A 13,377-nucleotide genomic window follows, 5' to 3' on the forward strand; every position below is an offset into this window, starting at 1 on the left:
CTTTGAGATGTTTCAGACTACCAGTCTCACAATCCCTTCCACTGCTCGTGCTGACTAGGGCATCTGAGATTTGACATTGTCTTTGAATCCTAAAATATGTAAAATGAACATTAGGGTTTCTTGGGCAATGCAGAACTTGTCAAAGAAGTTACAGTAGTCCATTTAATTCACCTTTTTTCTTACTCTTATTGTGTAATGTGCCAAAAGTTGCTGGTATGTCATACAGTCAAGAGTATGATGAAACATCTGAAGAAATGTAATTTATGTTTCCTGTTTCTGGTTTTGTGTAAAGCTGAATGCAGTTTTTGTTAATCATTTTTGTATGTTATGATAGAAATTGTCTTAGTTTCAGAGGCATTAAAATATACTTCTTACAATTTTGATTTGTGTTGATTTGTAAAAGATCTAATGCCAGATTTCCTCTTTTATAACAGAATAGAGCAGATAGTATACCTCCACTGTTGCAAGCCTTTGTTGCAGCATTCTTTGAGTGCGTACCTCAAGAGAGTAATCCTGTGGATCTGTTACGGTAAGTTTGTCAAGTAAGCTCTCATTCCAACTGCCATGAACATATAATACATATAAATGTAATACCTTGCTTGGTTTGATGTATAGTTCTGCAGTCAGGATGCCTGTAAAAGTTCTTATATAAAATGCTGATAATTTAAACATTTCTTTGTATGTAAATGTTTATAATGAATCGACTTCATGTATAAGTTGAGGGTAGCTTTTGGGGCCAAAATTATGGAGTTTGATATGACCCATGGATACTTCGAAGGTAAAACATAGGGGCATGTGGCAAAGGATTTAAAGGATGAAGCAAGAAAAACAATGCCAAACTTACAAAATTACAGCAAGCACAACTGTGTGCTCGTCCTAAAGGCTGGATAGATGAGAGAATTGGGGGGGGAGGGGTTAAAAGCTTCCAGGACAGATTATGCTCTTGTTTTTCACCTGGGCATGGTTCCTTTTCAAGTAAAGAGTTAAAGTACAGTACGTACATTGACCTGTGGATAAGTCGACTCAGGTTTTTGGGGTCCATTTTTTGACTAAAATTTCTAGACGTATACATGGGTATTTACAGTAGTTGTGCCTGTAGTCTTTAATATCAAATGAAAAAGCAATTTCCATATTTGAGTTACGTATTATGTGGTGGCTTGCATTTGTAGAAGGCAGGATGTGGACTGAGACAGCTTGGTAGAAAGTGGAATTTACCATCTGGCACCATCACTTCCCAACCCCTGTGCCTACTGCTTGCTTGCAGTGATGATCCACACATACTTGTGCAGCTATTAGCAGGACAGTACTATATTTTGTACTTTTACTGCTAATGTTATGTTGGATAGAATCCATTGTTTTGAGAAGCAGTGCACACCTCAGTCCGGCTGTCTTGGGGTTTCTTTGTAATTGTAAATTTGCTTTGTAACAACAAAGATGGCCATGTGAATTAGCCATACAGAGTGTCTACAGGTGATGTTGCAGACACCAGTGTGCATATCTGTAGCAGTCGGGTTAGAGGAAATAGGCTCCAGCAACAGCTGTCCACCTGGGCCCCTCTAAAATTCCTTCCCACTTGTACCATAAAAAGTCCATGACACATACATGATAAAGTACAAAATGTCTCAGAGGGCCATATGCAGTGCAAAGCTTTCTTCAGACACCTCTTGTCTTACAGCTCAGCATAATAAGAATGCCAAATTCTCACACTATTGATTCTTGTTACATAGATGTGGTTAGGACTGTTTCTGTGTAGTAAACTTTGTAAAACTTTGTAGTAAACATTGTCTTTGTTTTAGATATTTTTTGAATTTTCCAATGCCAATTGAATTTACACCACCTTTGTATAAGGGAAGTTTTACGGAGGAGGCTTTAAACCAGCAAATTCCTTACTTGTGGCAAATATACTGGTGAGTTGTTCCAGAGACTATGAATGTTTAATAATATGAGGATTTACATTTCCTGGAGAGGGGGCAATTAACTTTTTCTTATTGTGAAGTAAATCTTAGCAATATGGAAATTGTTTCACTGGCAGACTTGATGGAAGTTCTGATTTCGGCCCTTGATCTAGTGGGTTTTTTTTAGCTTATTGTTCTGTTGTTAGCTCACTTAGGGCCTGAGCAGATGGGCCAGGAAAGCACGGGCTGAACCCGTGCTTTCATGGCCCTGATGCTCATATAAATTGCTCCCTAGGTCTCTGATCACACACATGATCTGGGACCAACTTGCTACTCCTTACCCTACCAACTGTTGATGCGATGAATGTTGCTGCATCTAATGCAGAAATGAGGTGCTTAGCTGCACTTGTGTGGCCAGGTGCCCCATTTCTGTGTTAGATGCAGCAACTGGGGGGCTTCTTAGATTGATGGTAAAGTAAGGAGCATTGGGGAGGGCCTGGTTTTGGTGCAATTTTTCTTAGAAACTCTGTGCAAATCAAAGGTATTTTACCCTGTGGTAAAGGCTCTTTACTCCATAGTCAGGCTGGATCCTCTGTATCTATGGACCTTACCACTTAGGGGCTCCACGGAACAGAAGGAGAATGGAACGGAAGGGGCCTGGAATGAGTGGGGAACACATTTTACTGCACACAGAAATCCCCATTCCGTTCCCTTCCCTTCCGTTCCCAATGTGCCCCAGAGGATGCGATTTTTGAGAACTGTTCAGAACAGTTCTCAAAAATTGCCTCCTCTGGGACAGATTGGGAATGGAAGGGAAGGGAACGAGTGAGACACTTCCTGTGTGCAATAAAATGCATCCCCCACTTGTTCCCTTCCTGTCCCCTTTTGAACCGTTCTCGTTCTGTGCCTGGAGAACTGTGCGGTAAAGTCCTATGTCTGGACATGAAGGATTGAACTGATCCTGCCCTGTGGATTTTGACCTGTGTTGTTTGATCTAGACAACAAAAGGCTTGGGGGTAAGATGGGGTTTTTGGTCCACATGAACATCTTAGTCTTTGATGTTGGTCTTGTGAAGCCTGGGATCTGTTAAAAATGAATGAATTAGAAGCTTGGTCATGCTTAAGATAAAGTGAGAGATGTTTAATTTGAACCTTTGAAGTACTTGGACAATAGATATCTACCCTCCTCCTCTCCTGGCCAATTTTTCCATAGTGGGAAAATTCACTTATTTTATGAATACAAGTACAGTGGGGTCTCATCATCCATGGATCTGAGCATCTGCAGATGACAAGCCCTGTTGTTTTCAATAAAGGTGCGTGCACATGGCTGTGCTAGCAGCCGTGCACGTGTTGCACTTGAGGCCCTACAGTTTTTCTTATGTGCCGGCATAAGACAGCAGCTCTATCTACCTACCTACCTTATAAGGGCAGCTTGACACAAATTTTGGTCTTGATTAGAAGCTTGCTTAAAAGCCACACAACTTGTGGCTTGCTTAATGCCACACTACCTGGTCCTTGCCCAAGGTAAGCTAGGTTTAGCAGAAAAAGAAACTAAGCACTGGCTTCGAGGGAGAGGCAGGGAGGGAACTGTACAAGCAAAATTTCATATGGGCTTCTAATGCTGAATTAAGTTGAGCACAGGGAGTGGACAAAGTATGGCTGGCCTGTGTCCCCTAAAGTCATTTTGGAGGTCCCCAAATGCCATTCAGCAGTCCTAAAATTACTAATAATGTATACCACATGTCTCAGGAAGTGTGAGAAATAACATTATTTGGGGTTTTAGGGCAAAAGAGTTCTTTTTTCAATGAGAATGTAAACTTTTGATTTTTTTTTCTGGTTGAGAACAGTCCTGTCCTAAAACAGCCCAGGCAAGACAAAAGGACAGCAAAACTATGAGATGTCAGAACATTTTAACATTTAAAAGAGCATTAAAAATTGGGGATACCCTCCAAGGTCATGGGGTGGGGGGTGTAGTGTGGCTGCTCCAAACCCTGACAGTTACCTACCAGTGGTTTAGCAGTGTTCATATCTGCGGCCATGTTTGTCATCTTTTGTCAATAAATGAATCTTGTCCATTGCCTGTGAAAAAAAGCATAAAGAAGTTTTTGAAAAGTGATAAGTGTCTCCCTCCCCAAACAGCTTATACCAATCTCTTCATGGAACTTGTGGAGAAGCAACTGATGCTTATGAGGCAGCTTTGGGAGCAGTTATGCAAGAGGAAATAGTTCAGCAAATTTGGACAGAGTAAGTTTAAATGGCAAGACCTTACTGTTGTGGAAGGTAACACGTTCAGAAATGTTAACAATTTGGTGGCACTTCTTTTTCAGTTACCTTGTTTTCTTCAATGGCAAAGTTGTCGGATCGAGCAATCAAGTTCAAGAATTCAAGCTTTTTACTGATCTTGTAAACAGATGCCTTGTTACTGTGCCCACACGATACCCTATTCCATTTAGCACAGCTGATTACTGGACCAACTATGAGTTTCATAATAAGGTATTTCAAAATCCATCGTCAGTTTGTACCTTTATTAAGAGAAACTAAATATGCGCAAAATTAGAAATAAATTTCTTTGATCTCTTAGGCAAGATGTTACAAAGAGCAGGTTCAAGGTTGGGTTCAGAAGAGGAGTGAAAATCCAAAGTGCTGAAGTACTAATGGTCTTCATCTTAAGATGGAGCTCAGAAAGAGGCTCATACTCAAAAGAATCTGACACTGAGGTATCATACAAGTTTCCAGTTATGCCAAGAGTGCTTGGGATAACAATTGATTCCCCATTTTGGAAATTATTAAATCCAGACATTACTCAGATTTGCCTCCTGTCTTAGGCAATATACACAAATTTCTCTGTCACAAGACAGCAAAAATGAAATAGAGGCATAGAAGTTTTCATATTAACAAAGCTGCAGTCTACATTTGGGTGGAAATGTTGTGCAGGCAGGTCACTTTGCCAGTTAGTTGCATTGTGGTGTCAGCTGAGGTCAGTCAACTTTGCTACTGGACCTAACCACCTCATTAGAGCAGTATGCACAAAGCTATCACAGGATTCAGACAGTACATACTAGAAGAAAATAAACATTTGTGAAGGAGAAGAAAATGCCTGTTTGATTTGTATGCTACTGAACAAAGATAAACCAATCATGAAGGAGAAGAAAATTTCTATTTGAATTTTTGTGCTGGCCAAATGGCCGTAATAAAGTTATTATTATTTGAATTGAAAGCTGTTGGACTGAAGAAGAACTGTGAAATGGTTGATTATCTCCAGATTTGCCATCTCAATGTGTTTTCTGGGCTATGTAGGATTCCTTACACACATTTCATGTCAACTTCCTATGTGGAGGACTTTTTGAAGAATCTTGAATGGCAATTTGTTACATTGAATTATCATATGATACCAAATTTTGGGGGCTTCTCTAATATACATTACAAGCTTGTAATATAGTTTTATAAGTTTGGTTGGCTTTTTTGCAAGTAATTATCATTGCTCTCTGTTTTCTGTCAGTGTTACTCTTGCTCTGTTATTTGGGATACTATTCACTGCCTATCTGAATTGCAAAGAGTAGATACTGGTGTCTGATTAATAGCCACAAGTCGACAAATAGAATTATCTGACTTCTCAAAAACGAATCTTCACAGGTGATTTCCTTTTATCTGAGTTGTATTCCAAAATCTCAGCATTCCAAAGTCTTAGAACGATTGTCCTGTACCATGCCTGCTAATCCTGGACTTGCATTCAGGTAAGAAAATATTAGTGGGGTACTTATTTTTCCTTTGTCTGTCTGTCTTTGTGTTTTACTTATCAGTGGTCAGGTAGAAATTTTAAAAGATATGATCTGGAAATGAGTTGTTCAGAATAAAAGGAACAGATACATAACTGGTATTTTGTTTTTAAATTTTAGAAAAACTTAGAAATCCAATCTATATTCACTGAGAAACATAGGATTATTTTTTAAAATAGAGATAGCATAAAACATGTTTTTCTCCTCATCTCCATTATTAATCATGTATTACAGCTATATATAGACTTCATCTTCGATATTCCTTGTTCATTCCTTCCATACTTAGGATATATGTCATGCAAACCAGTCTGTTTCTTCTCAGAAATAGGCCCTGTTGAATACAGTGAGGCTTGTGTATAGGACTACAAATTAAAATGTTTGTTAAAATAATGGTGAAAATGCTTTCCCAGTTGCTATCCGATTGGTTTGGTGGTGATGGGGAGCTGATTCTTGAATCAAAGAATCTTCAACAGGATCATAAGAAAATGCATCACATCGCTAAGCGCTATTGTATGGATATGTCCAAGCAAAATATTGGACTCATGTGTTTTCTCCCCCCTCCTCCTGAATGGCCTAGAGGACTACATTTGAACCCAGAAGTCCTACAGTAAAACAAATTTTTATCATTTCCTAAATAAACCAGTATTAATCCAAGGTTTCAGAAGCGAGGCTTTAAAGTTAATTTAATAACCTATACCCTCTTTTATGTTTTGGTAACGAGATTGTACAAACCAGATATTTTAAATGGGCTTACCCAGGCTCAAATCATGATGAGTTGCGCACAGCATTGAACGAATCACAGGATTTTGGTGGAGGCTGCTAGTGTTAATCATGAGAAGATTAGCTTTTCTATTGATGAAATCTATGGGGGGTTTAAGATAGAGTGTTAGAACAGTTATTAGAGTTTTTCCTTCTTTTCATGATTCAGTCTTCCTAATGCTGGGCCTAATCAAATAGTTTTGAACAAATCTATAAAATTAGTTGCTGATAATATTTTATAATGAAGCTGATACTTCATCTGTTCATCGTATTCCTTTATGTGTTATACTTTAGGGCTGAAACAGACAGCCCAGCAAAGCCGACGTCTCGACAGCTTGGGGATGTGGCGTTTAGACACCACATGCCCCAGAGTTGCCGAAAAGCTGGCTCCAGAGGCACCAAATAGGAGCGGATCTTTTCTGCTCCTATATGTGGCGGAAGGTGGCTGGATTGGAATTGCGCATCTCTTTGCCGCGGACCCAATCCAGCCTAAATGGGGTTTCGCCCCTTTGTCAGTACATCCCTCATTTAATACCATAAGGTGACTAAATCATAAGAGAAAATATATAGTACTGTTTTCAATCTGTTATAGCCTTCTGAATTATTAGGTAGCGTTTTACTTTAATTTGCTTTAAAGTAGACAAGTGATGTTTATGTGATTGAGATTTTGAGGAACCTAGGGTAACTTAGTATGTTCATTTGTGAAAGGCTTTTATTAGGTTACTTTCTTTTTTATGTGTTATCTCTTCCAGCAGATAGAGTAAGAAGACTTCATGAAATATTCCATAAGATGAATTTTTAGGAATTTTGTATACTTGTAGGAATGTCATATGTACTTCATAGGTTTCAGCTTAATTTATACTTAGGAAAGTGTTCATCAGTAGTATCAAGCAATAGCCAAAAATCTTCAGTCTTGTAATAAAGTATTCTTAGATTGGTACCATGACAGGTACCTGTTTCATCCCTAAACGTTTGAAACCACACATTTGCTATTCTGTACAATCACACAATTAGTACATTACAGTGGGCCTTTGGTATCCGCTAGGGTCTGGCTTCAGGAACCCCTGTGGATAACAAAATCTGAGGATGCTCAAGTCCCATTATATACAGTGACACAATAAAATAGTACCTCTTATATAAAATGTCAAAATTCAGATTTGCTTATTGAAATTTATATATTTTCGGGAATATTTTCAAGCCATGGATGCTTGAATCCATAGATATGGAGGGCCAACTGTATATTTTTAACAACTTAAAGCTTATTCCAGAACAAACTTTAAGATGGGTCCCAAAGAACGATTTGTCTTGTTGAAGTTTAATGGAATTAAAGGAGCAAGCAGCTTCGGTTGGATTCTTACCGTTAACTGTTACTTAAAATCAGACAACAGTACTTATTGAAGGGTATAATGAACTACTGGGTTGGAAGGATGTGATCTGATGTTAAAACTTCACATTTCATATTAGAAACTTATGTTTTCACTTAAAACTGAAGTTTTAAGCTGTTTAGTAGTGCTTAACATGTTTAGTTAGTAGTTACTGCATGCTTCCCTGTGCTCATTTGTCATTGCAGGCTGCTACAACAATATTGGGAGGAGAGCAATGTCCAGATTCTGAAGCTTCAAGCCAAGATGTTTACATATAATATCCCAACATGCCTGGACATCTGGAAAATGTAATTCAACAGTCATACACCTGTTACCATAGATTTTTTTTTAAAAAAAGATTAAGCTTTGCTTCATAAAGATAAGTCTGAAATAGCCCTCAGATTGGTTTCATGCCAGAAGGGTTTTTTTCCATAATTGCAGTCTTTCAACAAACTTTGATTTAGAAAGATACCTGGCAGTATTGTTATAAAATGAAGACCCTTGCTTCCCCATACCAAAATAATTCAGAAGTAAGTATTTCTTGTGTATATAAGTAAGGAAACTGTATTGATAAATTGTCTTGTTGCTGCTTTGGCATGTTTTATCTAAATTGACTTCTGTTTCCTCCTCCTTTTTACCCTCCCCCTTTATATATCATAATAGCAATATCCAGTGGTGATGAACTGATCATTGTCTGCAGTATTTGTACATAAAGGGAACAACTGAAATGTCTTGCTCATGTAAGATTGTTTATGAAATGATTCTTTTTCTTTTGTCTCTTCACTATAGATTACCATCATTGGGAATTAGTCTGTTACTTTCCAGGACTTTTATAGTTCCATCCCATACTCAGTGTTCTGCACATAAACATATTGAATGTTCTGCAAAAATAAGTCATTTTTATTTCTTCTCCTTAGAGCCATTGCTGCCGAGTGCTTTCTAAAGGGACAGAGAGAGGTATGTAAGGAAGCCTGATTAAAAATGCCTTTAAATAATCTTAATTTAACTTGCGTTCAATAAATAAGTCCCATTCATGAGTGGGGAGCATAAGGACCTCCAAGTGTTGTTGGACTGCGGTACGCTTCAGTCCGTGCAAGCGCACAGCCTATTGTGGAGATCCTGGGAGTTGCAGTTCAACAGCACCTGGAAGGTCACACATTCTCTGTCCTCATCTGCATGTTTACTGTTGTTTGTTTGTTTGTTTTTTAAAAAGAAAAAGCACTTTAAAGTATAGGAATATCATTACTCTTATTTTTTACAGGGAAGTCAGCTACTTTCTTTCCAGTATTCCAGAAATTGGGCCACTATCTTGTTTACATATAACCCTGAACCAAGAATCCTGCCTTAAAAACACACAGTGAACACAAAGTGCCTCTTCATTCTTCTCTTTATGAGAGCAGTAAACAAACTAGGAAGGGATAGTTATATGATGCCCTAACTTGGCATTATGGGTAATGCCAGTTTTAAATTCAGGCTTACAGTCCTGGATTTGGACATATTTAATGTTAACTATTATTCTGTGCCCCTCTAGTTTCTTTGCTTGAGACAAAGACGAGAGAAACAGAAGCTGCTGTTTTTGTTATATTTATTTATATCCTACTTTCACCCTAGATTGGGAATCAGAGGGGCTTACAACAAAAACCAGGTTAAAACACATATTAAAATACACACACATACCATCACAGCAGTTACCAGTATCCAGCACACTGTGTAATATGGACCTTATTATTCATCAAATACCTGTTGGAATAGAAAAGTCTTTGTTTGTGAAAAGAAAGTAGAGAATGTACCAGTCTAACCTATGGGAAGGGGCTTCCAGAACCTGAGGACAGCCACTGAAAAAAGCCCTCTCCCATGTTCTTACCAGATGTACTTGTGAGGTCAGTGGGACAGAGAAAAGGGGCTCCCTAGCAGATCTCACAGCATGGGTTGCTTCATAAAGGAAAAACTGTCCTTCAAATAACCTGGACCTGAGCTGTTTAGGGTTTTAATGGGAAGAACCAGCACTTTGAATTGTCCCTGGAAACAGACTGGCAGCATAATGGAGCTGTTGCAACAAGAGAATTGTATGCTCCCTGTGGTCAGTTCCTGTTAGTAAACTAGCTGTGACTCTTTGGACCAGTTGAAGTTACTGAATCCAACTTGGATTCTTGCTTATTTCTACATGCAAATGATCCCACTGTGTCTCTTCCCACACTGGGAGCAACATTGAAAGATCTTCTGTTTGGGTCCCTTTCTTCTAAGTCACAGATTCCTTTTTGGTATCTGGAGAGTTCACCCCTGTTTGGTTATGGGACCTGCATTAGCTATGGCACAGTATGGGTTCTGCATGTTCAGGACATTGCTGTTCCTTGGTAACACAAATCCTGTTTCCATGTTAATTACAGTGATACCCATATGAATAGATATTGGGTTGGATCATTAATACACTGACATCTTTCTAAAAACCATGGGAGTAACTTAGGATTTCATATAAACAATGCTCTGTTTTCATATATATGGGCTATAAATTCTTAAATGGTTTGATCAGTACACTACTTTAAAGACAACATATGGTTGTATGAGGATGATGATCATGTAATAAACCAATTTTAACTGTTTACAAAATTAACCTTTAATTGTTCTGAGTGATTATACCCAACAATTTTCCTACACCTAACCTGTGTTACAGGTATATGAGACAGAAAAAAGTAATTATGATCCAAAATCTGGTTTATGTTGAAATAACATTGAACTGGTTTTTGTTTTTCCTTTGCAGGTCCATCACTTATATCAGAGAGCCTTTCAGAAGTTACCACTTTGTGCAACCCTGTGGAAAGATGTAATGTTTTCTACTTATGTTTCTGTTTAAGGTTTCGTTTCAATTTTCTTTATATCCCATGTCCATAGATGTGGTGATATTCAAGCTCTGGCTAAATCTTATGTCTGCTTCCCCATCTCTTACAGCAGCTCCTGTTTGAAGCATCAGGAGGAGGTAAAACTGATAACCTGAGAAAACTAGTTTCCAAGTGCCAAGAGGTTGGAGTCAGCCTAGATGAGCTTTTAAATTTAAACACTTACAGAACAGAATGCACGAAACGTTGAACACTGGGTGCAGTCAGTGCTAAGTCCTATTAAATGCCAAAATAATTTCAGTGATTCTTCAGGCTGATCTCTGGCTTTAGGCCTGTGTAAAGCAGATGAGCAATTCTGAGCATATCAAGTCTCTGGTCTGCTTTCCTTCAACCTGGAAACAATTAACTTGGCTGCCTCCTTGGATAAACGAATTCCCTGTATGGCCTGCTTCTGGGCCCTGCCAGACTCTCATAACATCATGTACGTAAGTATAGTTCACCTCAATGACAAGACTTAACGTGTTAAATTCTTTTTTTTTTCAATATTTCATTTTCTTTCTTTTGTACTGTTCCCTGATTTCACTTGACGCTCGACTGATGCCTGAGAGATCTGTGTTCGGGGCTAACGACGGGTTTGTGTTTACATTAAAAAGAGTCCACTTTGTCCTCCCCTTCCCCTTTCCAAATCCCCTTTTGTTTCATTTTGAAGATTAGTTTTCATTGCAGGATTTAGAACAAAAGCAGCCGCTCTTAAGGAAAGTAACTGCCATGGTCACAAGTATGCTTTTTGCACTTCAAAACTTTGAGGGTGGTTTAATGCCCTTGCTGCATTCTGGACTTGTGGCAGAGACTTAAACTTGAAGATTAAATTTACTTTTGCAAATGCCAGTGCATCAGAACCTAAAGAGTGGTCAATTTATTATGTGCAATTTTTGTAAAGAAATTTTAATTTATAATAAAAGTTTAACAGTTAATATTGAACTGATTTGTATTAAGATACTACTCTGTAGTATTGACATTGTTTATATAAAGATATTTTGAATATACATTTTTAAAAAAACTGCTGTCTCTGTGGTCTTTAATGAAATGCTCCAGATGTTTTTGAAATGTGTGCACTGGTTTGTTTACTCCTTTTTCTTTTCTCAAACAACACACTTTGGTTTTAGTGAGATAGTTTACAATATGTAATAATAGCACATACCTCGTAGATAATTAGTGACTATATACTTGCTCAGTTTTGGAGAAAGACTTGACAACAAATTAAGTACCATATTTTCTGGCATATAAGACGACTGGGCATATAAGATGACCCCCAACTTTTCCAGTTAAAATATAGAGTTTGGGATATACTCGCTGTATAAGACTACGCCTCTTCCAATGCACGCCAAATAAAAATTAAAAAAAAATCAGATTTGATTTCAATATGGTAATTTTAATTCAAATGCTTATGACATGCAGGTACTTAGCAGGAAACCTTGTTGTATACAAAGCCTGCTTGGATTGGTCAGCTCTCCCTGCCTGCCCAACCCTCCCTGTCTCCAAGACTATCAGAGCGGTATTGCAAACACGACTCTTTTTTCAATAACCCGGGCGTTCCGGACGCCTGCAGCTTCCTCCACCCTTCAGTTACATATGTGGATTTGTATTTCAGGGGAATGGATGTGAAGTAGAAGATACTCACCAAAGAAGCAAATCCCTTAATTCATTTGGAATAAGCCATAACAGATGAAATTGTATGAAACTGATATAATAGTATAATACAGTAACATAAATTGTGCCTTCACAAGATTGTGCCATTTGACAAGTATGAGTTAAATTTTATAGTAGTCTTCCCTTTGTCAATTTAAAAAGAAATTACAGTAAGTAACTGTGCTTCAGGCAACTACTAAGCTTAGCCATACTAGGCTATCATTATTCCCACATGTAGTTACAAATACAAATTGAAAAGTGACTTGCCAGAGGTGAAACATATTGGGTATGTGATAGAAACTATTTATTCAAAGGACAGGACAGTAAAGTGAAAATGAATGTGAATCCCTGAGAATTTCATTTGTATATTAGTCATTGGCAACTACTAAATATAAAGCATATATTTCTCACTTCCTAACAATTGCTGTTCATTTCTAGTGCATACTCAGAAATAAGTGTCAGTGGGATTTACTCCTCAGTAGATGTGTCAAGAAAACTAAAGGATAGATTCACCTTAGGGTTGCCATAAGTCAGAAATGACTTGAAGGCACACAACAACATCAAAGTGTGTCTAGAACCTCTGACACTCTTGCACAATTCTCTGAGATAATCTAACACTAAGAATAAATATTGTCTTCCTGTGTGATACATTGCATGAGACACCAATAAAATTTTCATGTCATTTGCCATTTGGTTCTAACCACTATGTGGAATGAAAACTACAAAGAACAGGATATTTTATTATGCAAGAAGTGGGATGTTTGAATATACTAAGAGTAAATATAATCAAGGCTGCAGTCCCATGCACACTTCACTGGGTACAAGTCCTATTGAGTTATCTTTTCTACACAGTAAAAATAACATAGCACTGCCATATTAGATGGCAGACAATGCATTAATTTATATTTTTAATAGAAATTTTATAAAATAATTTTCAACCAGTTAACAAATAACACTTTCTTGACAGGTCACACCAGTAACATAAAAAAACAATTGTGGGGAAGCATGAATGGGCTATGTAAAATATTAGTGAGGATGACCTTGGAAAATTGCACTTACAG

The 13,377-nt window shown here is 37.8% G+C and overlaps 1 protein-coding gene across 4 annotated transcripts in view; it reads left to right on the plus strand.

Moving 5' to 3' along the window:
- Positions 1-11,675, plus strand: part of ZFC3H1 (zinc finger C3H1-type containing) — a 54,452-nt gene extending 42,777 nt beyond the window's left edge. For 3 of the 4 annotated variants that reach the window (XM_089524102.1, XM_089524103.1, XM_089524104.1), the window contains 9 exons: positions 435-529; positions 1,797-1,907; positions 4,034-4,138; positions 4,222-4,387; positions 5,528-5,628; positions 8,000-8,101; positions 8,711-8,750; positions 10,552-10,614; positions 10,740-11,675. In XM_089524102.1, the coding sequence (XP_089380228.1) occupies positions 435-529; positions 1,797-1,907; positions 4,034-4,138; positions 4,222-4,387; positions 5,528-5,628; positions 8,000-8,101; positions 8,711-8,750; positions 10,552-10,614; positions 10,740-10,877 (921 nt within the window). In that variant the 3' untranslated portion in view covers positions 10,878-11,675. Of the gene's footprint in view, positions 1-434; positions 530-1,796; positions 1,908-4,033; positions 4,139-4,221; positions 4,388-5,527; positions 5,629-7,999; positions 8,102-8,456; positions 8,534-8,710; positions 8,751-10,551; positions 10,615-10,739 lie in introns of those variants that run through there. The other variant, XR_016281231.1, reaches the window with a different exon arrangement.
- Positions 11,676-13,377: the final 1,702 nt, after the last annotated feature.

Source organism: Sceloporus occidentalis, unplaced genomic scaffold (genome assembly GCF_023333645.1).
Source record: "Sceloporus occidentalis isolate IW3139 unplaced genomic scaffold, rSceOcc1.0.p SCAF_5, whole genome shotgun sequence".
Taxonomy (NCBI): Eukaryota; Metazoa; Chordata; class Lepidosauria; order Squamata; family Phrynosomatidae; genus Sceloporus; species Sceloporus occidentalis.